The sequence below is a fragment of the Cricetulus griseus genome, assembly GCF_003668045.3.
Source record: "Cricetulus griseus strain 17A/GY chromosome 1 unlocalized genomic scaffold, alternate assembly CriGri-PICRH-1.0 chr1_1, whole genome shotgun sequence".
NCBI lineage: Eukaryota > Metazoa > Chordata > Mammalia > Rodentia > Cricetidae > Cricetulus > Cricetulus griseus.
In genome coordinates, this window is record NW_023276807.1 from 214,442,536 (window position 1) to 214,469,878 (window position 27,343).

At 39.5% G+C, this 27,343-nt stretch overlaps 1 protein-coding gene across 8 annotated transcripts in view; it reads left to right on the forward strand.

The window, feature by feature from the left end:
- Positions 1-27,343, forward strand: part of Cab39l (calcium binding protein 39 like) — a 116,882-nt gene that overhangs the window by 35,650 nt on the left and 53,889 nt on the right. For 7 of the 8 annotated variants that reach the window (XM_027390440.2, XM_027390436.2, XM_027390443.2 and 4 more), the window contains 2 exons: positions 23,574-23,715; positions 27,114-27,278. In XM_027390440.2, coding sequence (XP_027246241.1) covers positions 23,605-23,715; positions 27,114-27,278 — 276 coding nt within the window. In that variant the 5' untranslated portion in view covers positions 23,574-23,604. Of the gene's footprint in view, positions 1-11,669; positions 11,867-23,573; positions 23,716-27,113; positions 27,279-27,343 lie in introns of all 8 variants that reach the window. The other variant, XM_027390439.2, reaches the window with a different exon arrangement.

Genomic DNA, 27,343 nt, shown 5'->3' on the forward strand with positions numbered 1-27,343 from the left:
CTTCCTAGTGATTAGTTAGTATCCACCCTTTTGTTCTAATCAGAGTAAAACAATGTGACTCACAGATATTGATTAGCTCTGTAAGTATAAATATTTGATTTCCTTTCGAAAATCACCATCAGCTGCTACTTCCCACTGGCAGGAGGGTGTACTCTGGTTGTTAGAGCTAATCGTTTTTTGGAAAAAGTGCAAATTGAAGAATCATTGCCCTTGCTACTGGTAGTTTAAATGGCTTCTTTAAGTCTGCTAGTTCCAAACTTAGAGCAGACACTAATGCATCCTAGAGAGGTATTTTCTTATTTTGCTTTTGTTTTTTAATGAAACAGGCTTTTATTGTGTACTCTGGCTGGCCTGGAACTCTAAATGTAGACCAGGCTGGGCTTGAACTCACAGAAATCTGCTTTCTTTTGCCTCCAAGTACTGGGATTAAAGATGCATCAACCACACCTAGTGTCCTTTTTGAGAATTTTTAAAACACAGTAGCATTTGTTGTCAAAATTAAGAGCTCACAGCTGGGCAGTGGTGACCCACACCTTTAATCCCAGTACTCTGGACTCAGAGGCAAGATCTCTGAGTTTGAGGCCAGCCTGGTCTACAGATAGGGTGGGTCCCAGGACAACCAAGACTACACAGAAAAACTGTGTCTTGAAATAAACAAAGAAGACTAAGAGTGATTAGAGACAGACAGACAACCTACCATCTTTGCTCAGAACATCCAAGATCAGGGATCTATGGCCTGAGTGCTGGCCAACAAGGCAGTGAGTTTATTCCCCACCTGTGTCAGTTGCACCTGTGTACCCTGTGGGATGATAATGACCTGAGCCTTCAGAGTCATGAGAGCCTCAGCCTCCTCAGTCCTTGGTGAAGGCACCATTCTTCTGTTATCTGGTGCTCTGCCCAGCTCCACACTAGGATAAGTCTTTTGCTTAAGAGTTTAGGACAACTGTTTCCTTTTTTCTTTATATATTGTATACTGGCCTTCCTTTTTTAATAAATCCTGTGGCCCTAAATTCCTGATCTTGGGTATTCTGAACAAGGATGGTAATTTATCTGTCTGTGTCTTTCCTTCGCAATCATTATAAACTTTATGTGCTGTGTTCCCCTGCTGGGAGTTCTTACAGCCTGTGATGCCTATGCTTGGTTGTCAGCCTGACTACCGCTGGAATTAACTAGAATCCAGAAATGGAGGTCATAACTTTGAGGGATTTTTTTTTCCTCTTGAAGTAGGTGGATCCATTTACTAGTTCTGACCTTTGAGGTGGGATGACACACGCCTTTGATCCGGATCTTGTGTAGGGAAGACACACCTTTAATCTGGGTCACACCTTCTGCTGGACATATAAGGACATAGAAGAAGGAAGGTTTTGCTCTTTGCCTGCTTGCTTTCCCCTTGCTAGCAAATCCTTCCTTCCCTGGCATTAGAGCCTACTTCTTTGGGATTCCAGTGTTTGCTGCTGAGATATCCAGCTTGTAGACTGAGCAACTTCTGGATTCTTGAACTATCCATTCATAGCCAGCCATTGATGGATTAGCTAGACCACAGCCTGTAAGTCATTATAATAAATCACATACATATTATAATACATAAATGTAAAACATACAAACATGTTGTATAATTATATATAGTGTATATATGTATATATGGGGAGAGAGATAGAGATTCATTCTATAAGTTCTGCTACTCAAGAGAACCCTGATCAATATACAGCCCCTTCAAACTTGCTTGGTTTTGTCTAATACTGCATTCTTTCTGTCCAGAAAAAGGTCATGATGATCATCCTTATATGCTTAGGAGCTCTGGATCTGAATCAGTGTGTTTTCTTTAAGTGTGATATTGCTCTTATGGCTAAGCTAAGGGGTCCTTGGTTGCCCAACCTTGTAGATTTAGCATGGTAGATCATAATTCTTATCTTAATAATATGAAATTGAATAATATCAACAATATCAGAGTGTATAGCTATAACTCATGGAGTGTTCTGTGGGACTTGTACTTTAATTACATGCATTCTAGTTTGCTGTTGGGGTTTGAGTGAAGTGTACTTTTTATTGTGGGTCATGGTGCAGGGTGGAAGAGGTTTGCTCAGGGAGGGGATTAAATTCTTCTTACCTGCAACCAGGCTGCTGCTCTGTGTTTTTTCTGAAGCCTGTAGAAGGAATAACATGTTTTGTTCTCCCTGTGTCTCAGGTTAGATACCTGTGTTCTCCATGAGTAGTAAGACAATGGCATAAAATCATGAGTTTCCTCGAATATAAGATTTAGTGTACATTCTCTTTTATTATGAGTGCTAAAGTAGAGTACTTAAGAACAAACCTGGGCAGTCCAAGTGTCTTTCAGGAGAAGTCACCAAGCCTGACAACCTGAGTTCAATCCCCAGAACCCACATGGTAGAAGGAGAGAACTGACTTCCACAGCTGTCCCTCATCTTTACCTGCCTGCCATGGCATTCACACAATGCACACACAAAATAAATGTGACAATCTTTTTTCAAATTGAGCATTTTAAACAAATATTGGCTTGTGCTTACTCTGTGTCAAGCACTGTTCTAGAAGTTGAAAATGGAGCAATAAACAAAACAGACAGAGCCTGCCCTCACACAGCTTATATCCTAGGGTCATTGACATTAGCTTTTAGCTCCAACAGGATGCTTCCTGAGCATGGACTTATAATAGAAACACAAACCTTCAGCCTCACTAAATAAAATGTATACATAGATACCATGTCTGTGATGGTTAATCTTCACTGTCACCTCACCTAGATTTAGAATCACCTCTGAATGTCTGAGGGCATTGCCAGAGAAGTTGAACAGAGCAGAGAGACCACCCCATGGCTTGGTGTCCCGGATTGAAGAAGAAGGAAATGAAAAACCAGCTGAGTGCTAGCATTCATTTCTCTCTGACTTGTGACTGCAGACATGTGGCCCACTGTCTCACAATCCTATCACTAGCCTTCCCTGCCATGAAGGATTGGATTTCCTCAAACCATGAACCAAAATACATCCTTCCCTCCCTAAGTTGCTTTATGTAAAATATTTTGTCATATTGATGAGAATAGTGACTAAACAATAGTGCAAAGGACTTAGTTTGTAAGAGCCCATTTTCCTATTTTTTGAAACAGAATCTACTGTGTAGCTCAGGCTGGCTTTGAACTTGGCAGTCTTCCTATCTCACTGTGCCAAATGCTAGATTTACAAGCATCAACCATTATGCCCAGCAGAGTCACATTTAAAAAAAAAATGGCTATTTATAGAGAAGCTTAGCTCCTGTTTTTTGAAATGTATTTTTTTCTATTTATGAATGCTATGATAGAAAATTTGATTAGTGTAGAAAAACATAAAGAAAAAAGTAATCCATAAGCTTAACACTCAAAGAAAAGTACCTTTAAAAATTTGTTGTATTTCATCTGCCTAAAATTATGTGTACATGTCATATACATATGGCTACATGTGCATGCATAATTTGAATTTGAAGATCTGGAGATATAACTCAGTGGTAGAGCAGTTACTTAGCATGCGTGAAGCCCTAGATTTGATTCTTGACATTAAGAAAGGGGGAAAGGGAGGGAGGGAAGGAAGAAGGAAGGAACAACAACAAAATCAAGAAACAAAACTAATTTATTTCACATTTTCATCTTTCTGTACTAGGGACTGACCAGGAAGCTAACATGCAGTAGGGCATTGCTCTGCCATTCATTTCCTGACTTTCCCCTTCTCTCCAGAGTGGTATAAGCTTCTCTAAACCGTCCTTTGTCACAGACAACACTGTGTCATAGTAGGCTTACAAAAACACCGGAAAAGAGTTCAGTATGATGGAACAATAGCGGAGAATTAGTGAGATTCAGTTCTCAAATCACACTGGGTATGCAGTGCATTTCTGAAGGCTTTGTGTGTGGCTAATTTGAGAATCAGTTCTATGTGTAAGTTTTCAGAATTTTTGATAAGATTATATTGAAAACAGTGGGTAGTTTGTTGTTGTTTTTTTATATGATTGTCAGTGTGTTCAGTTTTCAAACTTGTCTCATTATGAATTCAAACAAGCATGTATATGTGTATGCTAAGAAAAAGGTCTATGGGACAGAGAGCTCTGTTACTTGTAATTGCAGTGCAATAGAAAGAGCAAACATTTACAGACAGTAGAGAGGGGTGTCAAATAGAGTATAGATCTTAACGACAATGGAATTAAAATGTAAAAACATTTTTTGAATCAATTAACTATGAAAAACCTTATTTTGTGTTTGAGTTATAGAGCAAGATGTTGTTCTGATTGCAGTTAGAAAAGATATTTCTTGTGATTAATAGTTATGAAAAGAAGTGTGTGTAGTGGTCCTGAAGGTGCTCCTAGCACTTAGGAAGTCAAAGCAAGAGGACTGGAAACGAGTTCAGTCCAGCCTGGGCTACAGAGGAAGAGTCTTTCTCAAAAAACAAACAAGCCAAATACTACCCTTATAATACCCTAGATCACCAAGGCTGTGGTAAGTGTGCTTTGTGATGTTGGTGAAGGCTGGGAGGGAGTTCAGCTCAGCAGTGCTCAGCCACCATTTCTGGGGTGAGAGCCTACTTTGAGCCCAGTGCCGAGTACTAATAACAGTGAAGTCCACTGTGATTGCTGTTCTAATTTCATAGAGGGTTTGCTGTTCAGTGAACTCTCTGAATATGTATTATTCAAGTACTATGTTTATTTGTGGCTTTGTTAAAGTGGAAAACAAAGCGCTATCTAAGGTATTCCCATTACTCATAAGTTCTTAACTTCTTGGAGGAAACACTCTGAGACTGGTTTCCCTTGACATTTTCATCTGAATTTTAACTCAAGGTTTTCTGTTCTTTTATTCAGCCTCCTCTTTCTCCTGTTGTTTTGGTTTTTTTTGTGGGTTTTTCCCCTGTGTTTTTATTAGATCCTATTTTTGGTCTTGCTTTAGAGCACCAGATTTATTGCAGTATTAATATGATTGTCCATAAGAAGAATATTGTAGGTCAGTGGATTTTAGAAAATTGAACATTTGTAAGAACTTAGGAAATTAGAGTATTATGCACCTTATAAAAAGAAGCAGTGTGTCTCTCAGGGTGGAACTTACTGTTTTATTACTATTTATTTATTTATTTTTATTTGTTCAAATTAGGAACAAGCTTGCTTCATATGTCAATCCCTTCTCCCTCTCTCTCCCCCTCCCTCCAAACCCTCCCCCAACCCTCCACCTGCCTCCCACCCCATCCCTCCTTTACTCCCCAGGCAGGGTAGGGCCCTCCCCGGGGGCTCCCTAAACTCCATCACATCATCCTGGTCCGGGCCTATGCCTCCCCTGTGTGTCCAGGCCGAGAGAGCATCCCTTCACATGGGATGGGCTCTCAAAGTCCCTTCTTACACCAGGGAAAAATACTGATCCACTACCAGGGGCCCCATAGAGTGCAGAGGCCTCCTCATTGACATCCATGTTCAGAGGTCTGCTGGCCTCCCAGACAGCAGTCTGGGGTCCATGTGCTCCCCCTTGTTCAGACCAGCTGTTTCTGTGGGTTTTACCAGCCTGGTACCGACCCCTTGTTCTTCATTCCTCCCTCTCAGCAACTGGGTCCAAGAGTTCAGTTCAGTATTTCACTGTGGGTGTCTGCCTCTGCTTCCATCAGCCACTGAATGAGGGCTCTAGGATGGCATAAAAAGTAGTCATCAGTCTCATTCTAGGAGAAGGGCATTTAGGTTATCCTCAACACCATTGCCTAGAGTTTCAGTTCATGTCATCCTTGTAGATCTCTGGAAATCTCCCTAGTGCCAAATCTCTCCTCGGACCTATAATGGCTCCCTCTGATATGGTATCTCTCATCCTGTTCGCCTCTATTCTTCCCCCAACTCAACATTTCTGCTCCTCCATTTCCTCCTCTCCACTCCCCTTCTCCTCCTCTCTTTCTGCCAGCTCCCTCTCCCCTACCCTCATGTTCCCAGTTAGGTCAGGAGATCCTGGCCCTTCCCATTCTCCAGGGTCCTTTCATTTTTCTCTTAGAATCCTTCTTGTTTCCTAGTTTCTTTGGTGAAGATGATTGTAGGCTGGTAATCCTTTGCTCTATGTCTAAATTTCATATATGAGTGAGTATATACCATGTTTTTCTTTTTGTGACTGGGTTACCTCACTCAGGATGGGTTTCTTCTAGTTCCATCCATTTGCCTATGAATTTCAAGATTCCATTGCTTTTTTTCCGCTGAGTAGTACTCCATTGTATAAATGTACCACATTTTCTCTATCCATTCTTCAGTTGAAGAGCATCTAGGTTGCTTCCAGGTTCTGGCTATTACACAAACAATGCTGCTATGAACATGGTTGAACATATGTCCTTGTTGTATGAATGGGTATTGGCACAAAAATAGACAGATAAACCAATGGAATCGAATTGAAAACCCTGATATTAACCCACACCTGATGGTATGAACACCTGATTTTTGACAAAGAAGCTAAATCTATACAATGGAAAAAAGATAGCATCTTCAACAAATGGTGCTGGTACAACTGGATTCAGACATGCAGATGATTGCAGGTAGATCCATATTGTCACCATGCACAAAACTTAGGTCCAAATGGATCAAAGATCTCAACATAAATCCAGCCACACTGAACATTCTAGAAGAGAAAGTGGGAGATACCCTTGAATGAATTGGTACAGGAGACCGCTTCCTGAACATTACACCAGTAGCACAGACATTGAGATCTACAATTAATAAATGAGACCTCCTGAAACTGAGAATCTTCTGTAAGGCAAAGGACACAGTCAGTAAGAAAAAACGACAGCCCACAGAATGGGAAAAGATCTTCACCATATGGAGGTATGGCAGGGGGAAAGATGGCCCCCTCTTACCCATTACCACCTGCCGCAGGTGAAATAGAGAGCTGGCTCTGGGTTCATAAGAGTGGGAGAGCTTGCTAGGAAACCAAAAACAACAACAAAAAAGAATCCGAAATTATGGTCACAATGGTCTGGACATGGTAGCATATGCCTTTAACCCCAACACTTAGGCGGCAGAGGCAAAATGGATCTCTGCAATTTCAAGGCTAGCCTGGTCTCCATACTGCAGAGCAAAGAACCTGCTGTCTGCCTTTAGACTATTGGCTGCCCATATGTAGAGATACCTCTAGCCTTTCTTCCTTCCTTTCTTTCTTTCTTTCTTTCTTTCTTTCTTTCTTTCCTTCTTTCCTTTTTTTTTTTTTTTCTCGAGACAGGGTTTCTCTGTGGCTTTGGAGGCTGTCCTGGAACTGCTCTTGTAGACCATGCTGGTCTCAAACTCACAGAGATCCGCTTTCCTCTGCCTCCCGAGTCCTGGGATTAAAGGTATGTGCCATCACTGCCCTGCACCTCTAGCTTTTCTTTTTTTTTCATTTTCATTTCAGGTGGAGTTAACTGTGTGGCCCTAGCAGTTGCTAAAGATATTCAATTTGGCTTTCATAAAATCAGATGAAATATGGAGGAACTTCTAGAGGATGAATGCTTTGGGAATATTCCAAATATTATCTGTTCTGGTTTCTTTTAGTGCACTCCTTGTCTGCTTCGGCTAATTTGGAGAAAGAGGAAGCTGAATAATAAATCAGGGAATATCCATATTCTAATTGGTGGCGATCACAAAATCCCAAGCAGCCCCTTGTAGCTGAGAATTCATTTTTTTCCTCTTTCCAGAGTCCTGCTCTAGTGGGACAAACAGACACAGGCATAGCCTTTGATGGAGCAATAGATATGGATAGGTATCTTATTCAGCCAGTGGACTATGAGAAGCAGGAATAGTAAGTATGGCACTGAAGAAACAGTGGCTCAGTCACAGTGGCTGCAAAAGGAAAGAACAGAGAGAATACTACACTGTTGTCAAGAAGAGACCTTCAAGAACAGGAAGGGTTGACTGCTGATTTTGGAGAGCACTGATGAGTGACGGTATAGCCTGTAATCTAAAATCCAGTGTCTGCTTTTCATTGCTACAAAGCCATGGTATTAGAAAAAAGGGTCCTTTCTTTCTTGAGACAGGGTCACTATGCAGTCCTGAGTGTGGGGGAGCCTGGGGGGGTGAGCTCTCCCTTGAGGGGTACTGCCAGCTCACCTGCTGCAGTATCCAGCAAGGGTGCAGGACCAGTTATCCCAGGGCCAGTGAACAGCAGGCCTGCTCCACACAGCATAGCTCCAATGACCTCCATGCCAATGTGGGCCATGAACATCACCACAGACCCAGACCTGGCCCTCAGCAGCAGCTTGGGCCCAGACACACAATCACCATGGCTCCATGGCAGCACAGGCCACTCAGATCAGATGTCCCTGGTGGCAGCATGGCCCTTGGACACCCTCATGGCCACAGGTTGCAGCCCAGACCCCAGGCATCTATGTGGCCTTTGGTGGCAACATGAGCCACGAACATCAATACAGACTTGGCTGTGTTATGACCACAGACACAGACATGGTCCTAGGCAGCCTCCCAGCCTGGATGTCACCATGATCCCAGATGACAATGCAGGCCACCAGGATCAACATGGCCCCAGGCAGCACCCCAGACCCCCGGCATGAACATGGTCTTCGATGGTCTCAGGAGCCACAGTCATCACTACAGTCCTTGGCTGTGGCACAGCCCTGGTCCACATAATACACCCCAGCTGACAGCCCTAGTCACCCAAATCGGCCTGGCCCTGGAAGTAACATAGCCTCCCTCAGCCACCAACATGGTCATAGACTGCAAGCATCCATGTGGCGCTGGCACTAACATGGGCAGGGGATACAAACACATACCTCGGCCATGGCTTGACTACAGACCCAGACATAGTGCTCGGCAGTTAGCCTTCAGACACCAAAGTGGCCCCAGGTGGTGGCCAAGACCACAGGCTTTCGAATGGCCCCCAGCTGCAGCAGGAGCCACAGATGTCAACACAGACACCCTTGGCTGCTCAAGGGCCCCAAATCAAGACCTAGGTCATAACCCAGGCCCACACATCTTCCTGGACTCCGGTGGCCAGCTGGCCACTCACATCAGCCCTTCCTTACCACCCTCACCTCTTCAGATCCATCTCCCCAGTCCATGAACCATCTGCCTCTCCCTGTCTTCCCACCCTGTACTCTCTCATTACAGTGATGCTAACTGCCCAGTGCCAGGGCTTTATTTGGGTCACAGGTTGCACTTGGCTGAGTACTGCCCACTCCAGCAACAAGAGATAGCATGGAGCTGTTGTCTTTCCTCTCTCCCGTGCCTAGCCCTAGAGACCTGGGACAGTACTTTGCATTGATGATACCTGGCTCCCAGTAGGCTCCCAGTTGATTGTGACCCTTACAGACTCAAAAGGGGCGGGCGGGGGGGAGCGCCATCAGTGTCCACTGTCAATCAGTGTCCACTGTCGATTCAGACCCCCCTCGGTGGGGCCCGCGGCTCCTGGTTATAACTTCCGTTTTTATTGCTATGGTCATACAAGGAGGCCACTCCCACTTCACCTTTTAGAAAAAGTAAAATAGATGTCTTTGTGGTCTAATGGCCATCTTATTAATTATATGTATTTCTGGGTGTGAGAGGCGCTGGGAGGCCTGGGGTAGAACCCTACGCCTTGGTACATCCTGGACAGATTAGATGAGTGCTCTGCCACTGAGAGCAACATCTTTGTCCCCCAGGGACCTTACTTTCTATGGTGAGTTTTGAATCCCTGTTTATTCATACAAGGTCTTTTTATTTTAAATATTTGCTTTGTGGTTTTCTTAAGAATCACTCTTACAGATTCTGAATTCCTTTGATTATGGTAGGATTCTTGAGAATATATCCCAAGGTGTGAGGAACTTAGTGACCCATACCCATTTAGGGTATCTTGCATTTGATACGTCAAGAACTGGGTGTGTCTGTTAACCCAACACTTAGGAGGCTGATAAGTGTTGTTCAAGGCTAGATTTGACTTAAAGATTGAGGCACTGTTTTGAAAAGGGGGGGGAGACTTACAGACTAGAACATAAAATTGATATTTTTTTCAAATGTGATTGAAAGAATTTTTTGGCTAATCTCTAGATAAATTTGATACCTATTCTTTTCTTAGGTGTTAAATATCTAAATATGTATAGTATGTTTAAAATTCAAAGCTCTGTTTTAGCTGGCAATATAGCTCAATGATAAGCACTTGATCAGCATTCATAAGCCTCAGGATTTGATTTCCAGCACTGTAAAACAAAACCTGCTACCTCCAACTTCACTGTTTTAGATGAAGGTCATATATATATATTTGTATATATACATATATATTACATTTATTTATTGTGTGTGTGTGTGCACATGTGCCCCTCTGTACATGTGGTCAGAGGACAACTTGCAGTTGTCAGGTCCCTCCTCCTGCCATGTAGGTCCTGCAGATTGAACTTGGGTCACCAGACTTAATTTCACCTTTATCTACCTAGCCATCCCACTAGCCCCAAGAATCTATATTTCAAGGTCAAATTTTATATACTTATTTTTCTTCAGGCATTTAAACAGCTTTTTAGAGATATTTAAACTTTAATTGAGTTCATACTCTTAGAGATACTTTAGTTCTGTCGAGAAGGATTAGTGTATGAGAAATAGGTCCCATAACTACTGTTGTTAGATCTGTAGTTGGGAGTTCTGTCAGGAGAAAAAAACATGGACTATTGCATATTGGAACTTGGGGGCTGGAATGTAACTCTAAAGAACTGTAACTGACTGGGAATTTCAATTCCAAAGAATCCTCAAAATGCCGTCAGAACCACCTTTCCCCTTTCCCCTCTGCTTTCTCCAAAGCCTAGTCTCCAAGCTCTGAGGAGAGAGACATAAGGTATTCTACTATACAGTTACCGATGTATTTTTAAATGTTCTCTGTGACCTTTCTAACTCTCACTGAAGAGGTGTAGTGGAGTTTGACCACAAAAGCTTGTATAGAAAACTTTCTGTTGAAATAGTTGCATCTAGTTTGCAATAAAACATTAAGAGGCCCTAGTAAGATTTATGATGTTTGTATTTTTCTGTGTTCTTATAATTTTCTCCTTATAACTGCAAGTGTTGATTTACATTTGAAAACATAATATACTAAAAATTAACTGCATTTTTAGAAAATTACACTGTTAAAATTAAAATATAGACAATCTGAAGTCTGCCTTGCTTTCTGGTTAAATTGGTAGTGCCTGCATAGCTCTTCACTGCACGTTCTCATCTTGACAGAGCATCCTGCCTAAGGAGCCAACACATTAGTAGTAAGGTCTGTTATTATTACTGTCAATAAGCAGTTACTGGGAATCTTCATTTATTTCTTTAAAAGCAAGATGGTTGAGCCAGCTTAATCATTTAACAAAATCCCATACAAGAATTGGTTCAAAACTTGAATGGAGGAAAGTGATGGCAAATTTTTCTTTTGTTTATCTTGACACTTTTCTTTTTGCCCAAGAATTAATTTTGCCTCTGCTTAATTGCTTTACAGGCATTCTTGTAATGTTACACAATAGGGGAGGGAGGGGGGGAAAGGAGCTCTGACTGTGTGGTGTGCATGTCAAACCCCTGTGCTACAGAGGGAGAGAACGAATAAGCAAGCTGGTTTGACCAGAAACAGAACTGCCTATGACAGATTAAGAGACAAGCAAGGCTTGGAATCTGAGAGCAAGCAGAGTGGAAATTTACTGCAGCTCTCTGTGAGTGTTCAAGTGATCATTTTCTTCTAACGTTTTCCGGTGGTAACTGTTACTCTTCAGAGAGTCAGAAAGTCAAGACAGAATTGTGCAGTCTTTCTCCACCACACTTGAGTTGGAGGAGGCACCCTTTATTAAATGGAAGAGAAAGGCTACTTCATCTAAAGTGCTTTGAACCTGAGAAAAGAGCTGTCTTCAGCACCTCACCATGGGTCTTCTTTTTGTTGCTTAGACAAGCTGGGGAGTTTCTGTAACCCTCGGTAAGTATCAGCAAGGTTGTCTGTATTGGTTTGGGTTAAGGAAAGTGAATTAATAAGGCATACTTGAGTTCTACAGCCATGCTTACATGTTCTCGTTAAATGAGACTGTTGCTTGTTTCTCTGCATGATGAACTCTGTTACTAGGAGAGGTCTGAGAAAACAACAACTACAAAACAATACTTCTCTGTTGCCTAAGGCACTTGAATCCTTGCCAGCTTTTCTGTGTCCTCCAAATATCTTATTCTGGAAATGTCTTTTTATTTACAGTTTCCAAAAATAAAATAGTGGCAGAGTTCTGTTCTTCACATTTTTCTATTAAGTGCTTGAAGATTTAGAAGTTATCTGTATATTGTCAATAAATTTAAAGCCATTGTTATATTGTTTGATGTGATAGGTTACTATGAATTTTATCATTTCACCGTAATTCAACTAAAGTATTAGTAATAATTGAAAGTACATGTAATTTAAATGTTAAATGCTACTGTGAAATCCAAAGTAACACCTGGTTTCTCCAAAGTTCTATAAGAAAAATAAAAAGGAGATAATTTACCTATATAACTTACCATTGATGTTAGATGACTGAATATACATTTTTAGACATTAGTGTTAAGCAGTTACTTTCTTCTTATAGTGATGCCAAGTTACCATGTGACTCTCTTGCAGAGAATATAACTAGAAATATATGTATATAAAAGAGCAAAGGAAGTAAATTCTTACTACATTTATTTACATTCCAATAAAGCCTTCATTTGTGTAATCCTTAAAAGGATATTGTATATTCTCTACAGCTGTAAATAATATACAGGTATAAACATGTGTTATGTAAAAAGGTGTGCATATAAAGTATGTGATTATTCTCCTGTAGAAAGAAGTATATGTTGTTAATTATTAAATTGATTCATTGCATAAAGAATTTTGCTATTTTGAGAAAAGTTTCTATTCTACCCTACGCTAGCCTCCAAAACTATGTGCCATCAGTTATTGATTCAAGTGAGTCTTTTAAGGTAGAAAAAATTAATTAAAATGAATACTCCCACAGAGAGCCAGTAAACATGCATCAGGCTTAGAGCCTGGATGTAAAATGGCTTGCTTTTTCCAGTAGCTCCTCTATTCTATGTGTGCAGAAGCCTGTAGAACAGGTTTTCTTTTGTGGCTTATTTTTTTTTCCTGCAGTTTGTTGATCTAATATATAAGAATCAATTCAGTTGGTCTGTGGAAACTTCTGAACAAACTGTCGTACTCATAAAGTCAATACTTTTACTTCTTTTTGTGATAGGTCTTTAAAAGTATTTTATAAATTTTATTTAATTAGAAACAATCCTATTTTGCATATCAATCCCAGTTCCCTCTCCCTCCCATCCTCCCATGCCCTTCACCAACCCCCCTCCATTTCATCCCCCATGTACTCCCCAGGGAGGGTGAGGCACTTTTACTTCTTTATGTAATATCAGTACTCCATTCTTAGATGGATGGAATTTACATTAAACTTGACAGTCTTCTGGGGGGGGGGAATTGCTTTAATTTGCTAATGTTATGTAGTGATGGAACCATTTCTAAAGCCCATAGTAATGTAAATATAGAAGTAAAGACTATGCCATGTCAGTTGACAAACACTTATTTCAGAAGTTCATTAGTGAGCAGACTGCTGAGTGTAAGAATCCATTTCCCTGTTAGGCTTTTATTATAGGCTGAGAATATAATTTAGTCACACTATGGAAAGACCATTGTCACCTTGTGACAGATTAAAAAATCAGTTCTAGTGCCAAAAACCAAATGTGAAACAACCATGGGAAGGTGCTTTATTTTTGCTGCATATTTATGCCTAAAGAAAAGCAAGCTGCCAGGTGTTGGTGGCGCATGCCTTTAATCCCAGCACTCAGGAGGCAGAGGCAGGCAGATCCCTGTGAGTTCGAGACAAGCCTGGTCTACAGAGCAACGAGTTCCAGGACAGCCTCCAAAGCCACAGTGAAACCCTGTCTCGAAATCAGAAAGGAAGGGAGGGAGGGAGGGAGGGAGGGAGGGAGGGGGAGGGAGGGAGGGAGGGAGGGAGAGAGAAGGAAAGAGAAAGAAAGAAAGAAAGAAAGAAAGAAAGAAAGAAAGAAAGAAAGAAAGAAAGAAAAGCAGTGTAATACAAAGTAGGTATATTTGTGTTTGGAAGGATGCTGCTTAAATGGGATTCTCAAGTACTTCCAAAGTTGGTTTCAATTTTTATAGTGTCAGTCTAACATTGCTGTCAGAGATTTCTTTTGGTATAGGAAACTTTCTAATCTTTGCTTCTCTGTAGCAGTCCTGGAGTCTAGTACAGTGAGTAGCACATGGTAGGTATCTGGTAAGAGTACCACCTGAGGACTGGATTGCTTCTGTGGCCTACATCAATGGAAAGGAGAGGCTGGTGAGATAGTCAGTACAGTGTTTGCCATCCTGGAGCCCTCTTAAACATCCAGTTGTGGTGTTATTAGTGCTAGGGAGGTGAAGATAGGATTCTAGAGTTTGCCACCAGCTAATCTTGCTCTGTTGCTGAGGTCCAGGTTCAATGAGAGAGCTTGTCTCGGTAAAATAAGGTGGAGAGAAACAGAGGAAGGCACTCAACATTAACCTCTGGCCTCCACTAGCATGCGTACCTATATGCATACCCACACACACATACATGCACATACATGAACAACACACTCACAAACTTTCCCCACCACCTCATGAGGGAGGGAGTGACACAGAGAGAGGAATAGCTTTCCCAAAGTATCCAAAAAAGTGTATGGGCTTAAAGGCACAAATTTTCCATTATAAGAAAGAGATGGGTTGAATTATGAGATGTGAACAAAGCAAAGTAGGACAGAGTGGCCCTAACTTAGAAGAGAAAAAGAAAAGCCAGTGGCACATCTAGAGGGCAGTCCTGAGTGAGTGGACTGGGTGATGAGAGAAGGCCAGGGAGTGTGTTAAGTATCCTGAATACATGAAACATTTTGAAGTCAGAAGTCAAGTGTCAACTAAAAGAGATTATCTATTACATATGTATACTAGGAACAGTATGAAAAAAATGTGGCCAGACAATGAATAGTTGTTGTAGGCTACACTTACCTGGAATTGTCCTTTCTGTTTTTCATTCCAGAATAATTTAAAAGTAATGATTTTGAGTTGTACTAAGTAGCATGTAGTAGGTTCTTAATTAATATTTATTAAATAAATAAATAGATTTGGACACTTTCCTGCTATATGCACGTACATGTGTATTTATATCGCCACTTAGAGAAACTAGCCCATTTCTTTTAGAAGGGAAAAAATCTATTATAATCATATTGACATATATATTACTTGTAGTCATACTCTTCCATTGGTAATTAAAATAATTGCTTAAACAGAAATCACTACTGTCTATAAATGAGAAAACATACTTTCTAACTTTGTGACTTAAGATTCCAGCAGAGATTCATCAAATTTCTTCCAACTTTGGAAAGACAAAGGATTATATTAATATATCAGCAGAAAAATTAAATCCATGTGGGTGTATATTGAGTAAGAAGTAGCTCCAGCTGAATCAATTTAATGTCTTTACTCTTTGGCAATATTTTCATAGACTGACAGGAGACAAGTGTAGTGCTTACTGATGCTATGAAGTAATTGTTTTCACAGTATATCTGTAAACCAGACTAATGTCAAGAACAGAATCTAACCAAAATTTGGTGTCCTGTACACACTACGTAGTGCTTTCAGGGAAGACTGAAAAATTCTTGAGTATCAGTCTCTTGATTATTATTTTATATTTACTCTGTGTGTGTGTGTGTGTGTGTGTTATGCTCATGTATGTACACTTGCTCATGTACCATGGTGTGAGTATGAAGGTCAGAGGATAACTTGAGGTTACTGGTTCTTTCCTGGCACCATGTAGGTTTCAGAGATTGAACACAGGCATCAGGTTCAGCAGCAAGCAATTTTAACCTGAGCCATCGCAGCAGCCCCTGATTATTCTGCTGTAAAGAAAACCATTTGGGGATTCTGTGTGCCCTAATGCTTTCATTATGGCTACTGGTTTGGGAGGATAATGATCTAAATACACATTGCTACTATAAATTGAGATTGTGAAACTCTAATATAAAACATCACTTGTTAATAATCATTCATAGTTAATAAATGTAGACCATTTTCACTCCTGTAAATGGCTGAAGCTGTCAGCAGAAATGTTACTGTGAAGCTAATGAAATTCCTGGCTTTTTAGCAGTAGTGAGTTTCTAAACTCAAAATAAATATGTCAGTAGCTTTATGTCTTCCTAACCTCATTTATTAATTCTATTTTTAAATTTATGTATCATAATGCACTGCAAATAAAGCATAGTTACTAAAAGACATGAGTCTCTCTTATCGGAGAGATTTGTTTTCATGTAAGTCAGACCAAGGTGTCTAGATGAATGAGAATTCATAAGATATTTGTCAAAAGTATTCTATTTCTGTATAAATTATTCATTTAAAAATATATCTCCCATGCAGACACTGTTAACAAAACAAACAATATAAACACTATGTCAAACCAGGCCTGGTGGTGTACACCTGTAATCCTAGCACTAAAGAGGTCAGAGGAACAAAGTTGTTCAAATTAATCATTTGAACCTCAAGAACAATGGTTCTCAGCCTGTGGGTTGTGATCACTAGGGGGGTCAACCAACCCTTTCACAAGGGTCACTAACTAAGACTATCAGAAAAAAAAGATACTTACATTACAGTTCATAGCAGTAGCTAAATTACAATTATGAAGTCATGACAAAAATAATTTTATGGTTGGGGGTCACCACAACATGAGGAACTGCATTCAAGGGTCACAACATTAGGAAGGTTGAGAACTACTGTTCTTGAGTAAAGAATTATCTGTGAAACCAGTTTTTAATTTATTCTTTTAAGTGTCATTTTACATTCCAACTACACTTCTCCCTCCCCCTCACCCCCTCACACACACCCCTAGCTCACTCCTCCTCACGTGTAAGGGCTCCCATGAGGAGTCAAAGTCTGGCACAATAGGTTGGGGTAGGGCCAAGCCCCTCTCCCATGCATTAAGGTTGAGCATGGCTTCCCACCACAGCAAATGGGCTCCAACAAGCTAGCTCATGTACCAGGTTTGTATCATGGTCCTACTTCCAGGATCCCCTCAGATGGTCCAAGCTTCACAGCTGTCTCCCACATACAGAGAACCTGGTTCAGTCCCCCCTGGAATCTCCACAGCTGTTGGTTTAGAGTTCATGAGTTTCCATAAGCTTTGTTCAGCTATCTCTGTAGATTTCTCCATCATGTTCTTGACCTCTCTTGCTCATATATTCCCTCCTCCCTCTCTTCAACTGGATTCCCAGAGCTCAGCCTGGTTCTTGGTTATGGATCTCTGTGTCTGGTTCCATCAATTACATTTTGTATACATTTATCGGTAGTCTGCTGATTTTCACTTAAGTCAAAGTACAAAATTCAGTTGTGTTTTCTAATAACATTGGAATGCATATTTAAAAGTTGAAATAAGGTTGGAAGGTACTTTGCCATTTATAATAGCTGTTGATGTGGCATATGTAACCAGTAATGCATTTTATAATTGATCTGTGACAGCAGTTCTCAATTTTTATTTTGGTAGGAGTAACTTTGAACAAAGCAAATATAGAACTGTTAGTCTCATTTTTCAGTTTTAAAATTCACATCTAATGGAATTTATCCATTTTTAAAAGAACAATTTAATCAACACTGTATATTCAAGATATAACTCCTTGCCATTGAGTTTTAAATGTATCTTTATATGCCTAGTCATTTGCTATTGATGTATTCTTACTGCATTTATTTCTGTCTGTGCTCCTTTTGGAATACAGATAAAAGAATGTCAACCATTGGAACTTTCTGAATGTCTTTTAATGTGGTGGTTGGTGGGAATATTGATGGTGTTTAAGAAAGGTGCATTTGGAAGACTTGGGGGTATATTGCAGTGGAAGGGGATTGTGAAGCCAGGACTCCATCGCCAGCACAGCAAAAGGAACAGAAGTAGTTACTTGGGTTTGTTTGGGGCTGTGGATGTAGCTCAATAGTAGATCACTTGTCTAGCATACAAAGTACCCCACACTTAGTTCCCATGCACATGTACACACACATGTACACACATGCAAATGCTTTAATTTACAAGCTGTGGGAATCTTGGAAATGGTCTCAACTTGTTCACTGTCGATTGAAAAATAAACTTAGGTTTAAAAAAAGAAAGTTTCTCCTGAGTTAGTTTTTTTTTAAGTAACAAGTTGGCAGTTGAGGTCAAACAGATGCTTTGTGCTTGTTCTATTCCTGAGATTTCCTTTACTTCAGAGATAGATTTAACCATTCCCTTAAAAATCCTGATGAAACCTTTGAATTGAAAACTGAACAGCACTGTTGGAAGTGAGAAAAAAAAAAAAAGGTCTAGAAATGTTCACTAACCACCCAAGACAGACACTTAAACTCCTTTGAAATATTTGAAGCAAGATACCAGCAAGGACATGCAATGCCTCACGTACCCCCTTTCCAAGTACACCTCTCCATTTAAATTGCTCAGATGACTGACCTTGGCCATCTTTAGTGGCTCTTACACACAAGTTAGGAGTGCTGCCAAAGTCTACTACACAACCTCCCTGCCTATGTTCGCTGGGCACAGAGCTAAATGATCCTTTTGGCTTTCTCTCTAGAACCTGAGCCAAGTACCACTCTTCATGAAATTTCATAGCCAAAGAAATTATATTTGACTAATGGCTTGAAAAGATGGGGAGGGTCAGAATTCCAGTGTGGACTTTAAAACAAAAAGGCTGTTTAGTAATTTTAAGTACCATATGAGAGGTGTTTCCATGATGAATGCATTTACTTTTTATTAAATTGTTTGACTGTGCTATCCAGAGGTATCTACTATTAACTCTGTGTGAGTTGGCGGGGGAGCTACACAAGCACACATATGTTTGGAAACCAAAGGACAGCTTGAGGTATTTCTCAAGAAGGCTGTCAACCTTTTTGAAACAGGTCTCTCACTTGGACCTGGGACTCTCAGTTTAGATTAGTGAGATCCACCTATCTCTACTTTTCAGATGTACAAATTTCAAGTGCATATCACCTCACCCAGCTTTTAGGTTGGTTCTAGAGACTGAATGTATTTCATCATGCTAGTGCCATAAACACTTTGCAAATGGAGCCAAACTATTAGCTTTTTTAAAAAGTATTTTTATTGTGCATAGGCTCTGGGTTTGTATTTCTATTTGCATTACATAGTTGCAGTTGTGCCCTGTAATGTGGACATGACAATGTTTTCAACAATAAATTTCCATTCTATTCCACATTGTTTAGAAACATTGTCATAGTCATAAATCATGGTTCATCAAATTTAAGAAGCTCTTGGTGGTAAAGAACATGACTAATTTATCTGTCACTTAAAGGTGGTGGTGGGGTGTCCTGCCAGTTAATGTGAAGCATGATCAGCCAAGAGACACATCTAGGTTTTGGAGGTGTTAGTATTTAGAAAACTTTTTCTTTCCAATTGGAAAAACCCACAACATTTACTACTAGTATATAGGGTGGTTATATCATTATTTATTTCCTTTTTTTGAGACATTTAGACTCTTCTTCGGTTTTTCACTCTTATAATAAATAATGCAATGAACCTGTTCTATATAAATTTGCATATAAAGGTGGGATAATATGGCTCATATTTTTATTATCTTAGGTTGTCAGAAGTGAATTTACTTTTAAGTCAGAGGTTGTATCTAACATAAGACCAAATTATTGTGCTCTCACTAGTTAATAATGAAAGATCCAGTTGCATTGCACCATCATTCAGTTAGAGTTTTGTCAATACAATAACAAAAGGCTTCATTGTTAGCCAGGTATAGTGTTGCACCTCTGTAAGTCCAGGACTTGGGAGATAGATACAAAAGAATCAAAAGTTCGAGGCCATCCTCAGCTACATAACCAGTATAAAGACAGCCTGGACTACATTGTCCCAAACAAAATAAAACAACAAAACCAAAACTCACTTATTGTTTATGGGGAAAATAAATTTTCACTTTGAAAGTTTTTAGCTTTAAATAAAAAGGAATGGCTAAATGTTTACTATGTATTTGTTAACAATATTTCCTCTGTGTTTTCTGTTGTTTATGTATTTCTCTGATGGATTTTTTTTCTTCTCAAAGAGATGTTCAGTTTTAACTGGTTAATTTTCAGGGTGAAGCTCAGGCTGGCCTTGAACTCATGACCTGCCTCAACCTGGCTGAGGTCTTCCTTTGGAGTAAAGCTAACCAATTCTCTATGGGACACCTAGCACAGAGTTCTCTCCTGTGCGTGAAGTTTTAATTATGGATAGAAACTCAAATTTTTTGTATTTGTAGTATATTTATAGTAACATTGACTTTCCAGTCTCTTTGTTTGAGTTGTTTTGCTGTTGTGGGAATAATATAAACTCTGAGCCTTGAGTAGCTGAGCAAGCACTCTGTTGCTAAGCTATACTCCCAGCCCCTTCTTTGAGATTTATTTCATTGCTTCTAAAATTTTAGAAATTTGTTTGTATTAACAGTTGTTTCTGATATTTTCCCATTTATCTGTGTGTTTTCTGATGTTACTGTTACTTACAGTAGTTCATTGCACTTTCATTTCATTTCCTCCTTGCTAATCTTTTTAAATTTTGTTACTGGTTGTGGGAAACACACTGTGATAGGAAGCAAACTTAGTCTCAAGGCTCTGGTTTCATTTTCATTTGCAAAAATATAAAATAGCCAAATCTATTGTCTTTACTTACCTGCTTTCACTAATAAACTCAGTTAGTTTTTTTTTTTTTAACCTGTAATTGGAACTATATCAAACCATGAATTTTAGGAATCATTGATGTTTTAATACTGTTTAGACTTTCCAGTCAAGCACTGAAACCACTTCTCTGGGAAAACCCTGGCACATATGTGCACACACACAGGCAAAGGAATCTGTGATACAGTAATGTTTGTGGTCATAAACAGTGAGAGCAGTGAGATTCTCTAGGACAGATCAGATTGTTGGGGCATAGTTATATATTAGGATGTTCCATGGCAGCTAGAGATCTTGCTCTGTTTCACCTCTTCCAACGGAGATGGATCGGGAGCTTTCTACTCTTTTATAAGTATTTTATTTAGGGGCTGGATGGCCCAGCAGTTAGAAGCATGTACTTCTCTTGTACAGGACTGGAGTTCTGTTCCCAGAACCCATGATGGTTGGCTAGCAAAGGTCTATAAATAACTCCAGATTCAGGAGTTCTTAATGCCTCTGGCTTCTCCAAGCACTTCTTCTATGCACACACCTACATACAGACCCACATGCATACACATAACTAAAAGTGATGAAAATTTTAAAAAAAATCATTTAAATTATTTATCTAACCATTTTAGAGCATTAAAACTTTATAATTTCTTATATTAAATAAATATTATAGCAAAATAACTTTATTTAGATTAGAATATATTACTTCATTTAACTTAAAATAACAATGAGGGAAAGTGCTATTGAATTTTATTTTCAGATATGAACTGTATTATTATTGCTCTCAGTCACCCTATGGTACTAGATCTAAAAATCAATTCCCTCTGCCTATCTGAAATTCTCAATCAACAACTGCTCATTCCCTCCCTTCTCAGCCCAGCCTCTGGCAACCATCATAGTACTCTGAATTTCTATGATTTCAGTTGTTTTAGAATACTTGTCTTTCTATACTTGGCTTATTTTGGTAATGATCCATCTGTGTAGTCACAGGTGACATGACCCTCCCTCCTTAAGTTTTAGTGTGTGGGGGTGGAGGAGAGTTATGTGGAGGTCAGAGGACAGCTTGTAGAATTGGTTTTCACCTTCTACTGTTAACATAGGTTCTAGGGATTGAACTCAGGTTGTCAGGCTTGCATAGCAAGTGCTTTACCCACTGAACCATCTCACTGGCCTGATTTCCCTGTTTTTAAGACTGAATAGCATTCTGTGGTATCTGTCTCTATTCATCCATTCATAGACATAAGTTAATCATATGTGTTAACTGTGGGAGTAATGCTGGGATGATCACGGTATGCAGATATCCCTTCACATGTTGAGTTTAGTCCCTTTGGATATGTCTCCTGAAGTAAGAACACTGACCAAATAGTTAACTGTTCTACCGGTGGGGGTTTGTGTGTGTGTGTGTGTGTGTGTGTGTGTTTGTTTGTTTTTGTTTTTGTTTTTTTTTTTTGAGGACCTGCACACCATTTCTTGTCCTAGCTATAGCAATTTACATCTCCACCAGCAGTACACAGGAGTCCCCTTCTGTCCATAGTCTCACTAACACTTGCTATCTTTCATCTTTTTGTATTTTGATTAGCTTGTGTCACAGTCCATTTGAGACCTAATTGTGGAGCCTGACACTGCTCAGGTGGTCATCCCACCATTGCATGGGTTGGGGTGTGGCACAAGGCAAACAGATGTTACCAAAACAGGGATGAAATGGCTACAGGGAATTTGTTTCCTTGTCTCTTATTCAGTTCTTTCTACTTCTATCACTATTTCTATTCTTTTCTTGGAGATATTTGGGGTGGTTTCCTTTTTAACTTTTTAGATGCTTTTTTATTGCTGTCCCCATACAAATGAATTATAATTGTAGATTCACACCCTCACATTTGTCCTGACAACTATATAAAGGCTTCCTTTCAAGAACCATTTCTGATTTTTAGCATTAATTTTGTTGAGCTATTTGTGGGCTTGATTTAATCTTTTCAGCATTATATTTGTAGCCATATATAATCTGTGTATCCAGAAATTGTATGTTAACTAGAGGTTTAGTTGTGAAGCTATACACTTTCCTTTCCAGAACCATGCTTATTTTCTCATGGGTCTGTGGGAATGGATGCAACTGGACAGTCTAAGGATGTTTTTTTTTTTTTTTTTTTTTTTTTTTTTTTTTTTTTGCATTGCTGTTGTTTTTGAAAGGCTCTTCTATTGGAATGTGCTTTAAAAGGGCATCATTCGCTTCTTTTAAAAGCTGCAAGACAAACTTAAGTTTGTCATTATTCTTGTCTAGAAAAGTCCCTTAGGTGATGGAGTTTACATATTTCTTTTCTTCATATAAGGCATAAGCCATCATATCCTTTCCTATTGTGACTCTGATCCTTGTTTCCTTTTGTTATATCTCACTTTCTCCACTACCCCCTTTACTGTTATATTTTATGGAATAACACTATTTTCTTCATATTGCTATAAAGTACCCATAAAAATATAATGATTATATATATATTATCCTTTGCCATCATTTTAGGTTTAAAAATGTTACCATTATCATTATTTAACCTTTCCTGGTTTACTTTAAGAGCCTTTTTATTTTAAAATAGAAAAATGATAGTCATGAATATTAACTTTTGAGTCTAGTCCATTCATCAAGACTAGAAACTCAAGTTTTGTTTTTCTAGCACTGGGGAAGGAATGAAGGGGCCTTGCACATGCTAGGCAACTGAGGCACATGCTAACTTGAGCTTGTATCTGTGTAGCAAATGGTTCTGAGTCACAGTTGGCTCATTTTTAAGTGTGAGTGGGTAAGCTAGACACATGTTGAGCAGTGCTCAGAGAGTAAAATCAGCAGCCAAGTTTGTGCCATTGGGAAGGTACCAGGCTGAGAGTGGATGAGGATGGCCAGTCTGCAGAGAAATGGGCATGCTAGGACCTAGAAGTTACCTACCATGTTTTAACTTGGCTTGTTTTTTTGTTTGTTTAGCATTCCATATTGAAAGAAGAGATTTTTAGACATGAAAAAAATGCCTTTGTTTAGTAAATCACACAAAAATCCAGCAGAAATTGTGAAAATCCTGAAAGACAACCTGGCCATTTTGGAAAAGCAAGACAAAAAGACAGACAAGGTATGATTCAAAACAAAACCATTATTAAAATGTGCGTATTTCAAGGCCAAGCCCATGTAAAAGCTTAATGAAGAATTAAGTGTGGTCCCTGCTATGCTTATAGGTTGTTTCAGTTTTTTGTGCAGCTAGTAAATGTTGGGTATGTTATACTGGACCTTTAGTTCACTGTCCAGAGCCTCTTGGCCCATCCCAAGTCTCTGTAGACATCAGAACTGTATCAATGTATTGTGTCAAGGTGATGTGAAAGAGAACTAGCACATTCCTTCCACATTGTTCTAAGGTCTGACCAAAGGGGACTTCCTCATAAGGAAGGCTCTGTTCTGTTCATCCTTTTGAAGGAATTTTAAGTCCTGCATAGTTCATTCCCTCTGCACTGACTACATTCAAGATGACCTGTTATAAAATAAAAGACCTTAGGGTCATAGTATGCTTCTGTCTCAGTATGTAATAAAACCTTAAGCCTTTGAAGGAATTGGAGAAATATCTTGTTCTAATTTTGATATTCTTTGAGATATTGTGCCAAATTTTGGTTCAATTAGAAACTAAAAATAACCCTCATAAAGTATGCATAAATTTAAATGGTAAACAACAAAAAGGAAAAAAACTATCCTAGTTTTCATTATTAATTGGGGAAAGGCCAGTTGAGCCCATACCACATTCACAGCAGTGCTGATGAGGGTTAAGAGCAGGAACAAGTATGCTCACAAGTGACAAAGCACACTGAACTTTGGAGACATATTCAGTCATATCTGATGAGTAGGAAATACCCACTAATGGTACCTGGACACATTGTCTGGCACATTTTTGAATATGTGCACTGTACCAGGCTTTTTTCTTTTGGGCCATCAACCATCTCCCAAATCATGATACGGAAGCTTAGTAGTTTTGAATGCTCGGCCTAGCTTAGGCTCATTTTGGGCCAGCTCTTTTTAACTTAAATTAACCTGTTTCCCTTTATCTACCCTTGCCTCTGGGCTTTTTACTTTTCTTTCCTTCTGTTTATCTCACTGTCACTGCTTCTTGTGTCTGCTGGCTGATGGCTTCCCAGCTTCTGACCCCAGCATCATCTCACTTGTTCTCTTCTCTCTCTCTCTCTCTCTCTCTCTCTCTCTCTCTCTCTCTCTCTCTCTCTCTTTCTCTCTCTCTTTCTCTTTTGGTTTTTTGAGACAGGGTTTCTCTGTGTAGCTTTGGAGCCTATCCTGGCACTCACTCTGGAAACCAGGCTGGCCTCAAACTCACAGAGATCCACCTACCTCTGCCTCCCAAATGGTTCTCTCCTCTCTTTCTCTCCCTTTCTCTCATTCTTCTCTCTCGAGCCTAGATTTCTCCTCCTATTTATTCTCTCTGCCTGCCAGCCCCACCTATCCCTGTTCTGCCTAGCAATTGGCCATTCAGCTCTTTATTAGAAGAAGCTGGTGTCTTAGGCAGGCAGAGTGACACAAATGCAACACATCTTTATACAATTAAACAAATGCAGCATAAACAAAAGTAACACACCTTTACACAGTTAAGGTAATATTCTGCGGCATAAACAAATATAACAATCTTTGCCTAGTTAAAATAACGTTCCACAACAGCACACCAGGAAAAACATGAGAATGTACACTGCATTGTAGTTCAGAGCTTCTCAATAAGAACAGCCCCCCAAGTTCACCAACAATAGGACCAAGAAAGATGTTGGTTGCAGCACACCCACCCATGAGTGGAGGAGTAGAGAGGGGGGCTCTTGATGAACTGCTGCCTCCATGCAGCCACAGAGATGAGTTCCACCAATGGAAAGCTGAGGAAAAGGAGTAAATTGTGAAAGGGTACAAGTCTTCCTTAAATTTCAAAATTAGAGGAGCTAGAACTATGTCACACAAAGGTAAGGAAAATAGAAAAAAGTAAAACAGTTGTGATTGTGGAAGTTAGATGACATTAAAGCAAAATACCTGAGATCACTAGCTTATAAAAAGGTAAAGTTTATTTGTCCTCAGAGTTTTGGAAACTTCAGTCTGTGGTCTGTCAGCCTCATTGCTCTGGGGCCTCTGGTAGGGACAGCACATCATGTTGGGAACATGTGACATGGCTTGTAGCTGGGTTGGGAAAGGAAAGAAAGAAAAAAAAAAGATCATGTGGTCCATCCCACAATCCCATTCAAAAGCATATTCCCAGTGACTAGGAGAGACCTCCCCTTAGGCCCTACCACCTCCAGGATTGCCACACTGAACACATGCATCTTTGGGGAACAATTAAGGTCCAAATTATGGTAATTTCATGAAATACATAAAGGTAAAAAGGTGCACAAGTGATGGTGTGCTGAAAATATGGTCTCCTCACTTGGATTCATGATAGCAGGGAGCTTGTCTTCATAATTATTCTTAAGCCTGTAATAAGCTAAAGAATTTGAGAAATGCCTTTTTAAAAGTAGTACCATGCTGACATGAGTCATTTTTTGTAATTTGTCTTACTCCACTCCTTTTCTTCTCATTTTGATGACTGATATTGCAATGTAAAATCAACCAAAATATACTTTTTTAAAAATAGAAACACAAATTGTTAACTAAATTAGTCTTTTTCTTTTGTCAACTGCACTAGTTTAATAGGGTTTTTGAGATAGAATTCTCATACCAAGTAATTTCTCAACTCTGGTTTTTACAACTCCCAAGATTGTGCAACCATCACCACTATTTAATTCAAGAACATTTCCATCATTCCCAAAAGAAACCCACACCCGTTAGTAATCATTCCTCACAGCCCACTCCCCGGACTTGACTACATTCTGCCTCTATGGATTCTCTTATTATTCCTGAACTATAGTAAACTGCTTTAAGTTTTACTAATACAAAAAATATGGTTATGTAGGAGGAACAAGTATGTCAAAAGCTTATGAGTTTTGACAACTTGGGATTTTATTCCTGAACCATTGGAAGATCAAGGTAGCAACAGACTTAAACAGACTGAACAACTGTAGCAAAAGACTTAAATAAAGACTTGTAGCCATTGATAAGTCCTCAAAACACTGTACTTAATTTTCAAGAATACACTTTCTTTTTGTTTATACCAGATGAGACTATGGGTATTGTTTGAGACTTCGGTTATATTGTCTAAGAAGAAATATTAGGGATCTTTCCACATAAATTTTAGTAACATTTTTTAAGATTGAAAAAAGGAATACTACTAATGCTGCTGCTGCTGCTATTATTTATTTATGGCCAGAAAATGATCTTTGGTTATAAATAGATAAGGCCCAAGAAGTGTATGTCTCTCTGTGTGTGTATGTGTGTTTATCTCTGTCTGTGTATGTCTGTGCATATTTGTGTCTGTGTGTCTGTGTTTGTGTTGTGGGGAGCTGTTTGCTTCCTTAAAACCTAAAATTTGTATTCTTTCTAACTGATAACATACTTTCTGGCCACCAGGCTTCAGAAGAAGTGTCGAAATCTCTGCAATCAATGAAGGAAATTCTGTGTGGTACAAATGACAAGGAGCCCCCTACAGAACCAGTGGCTCAGCTGGCACAAGAGCTCTACAGCAGTGGACTGCTGGTGACACTGATAGCCGACCTGCAGCTGATAGACTTTGAGGTGAAGGCTCTGGGCAAGGATGTCCTCCTGCTTCTTGAGAGTAAATAATGAGCATCCATATTTGA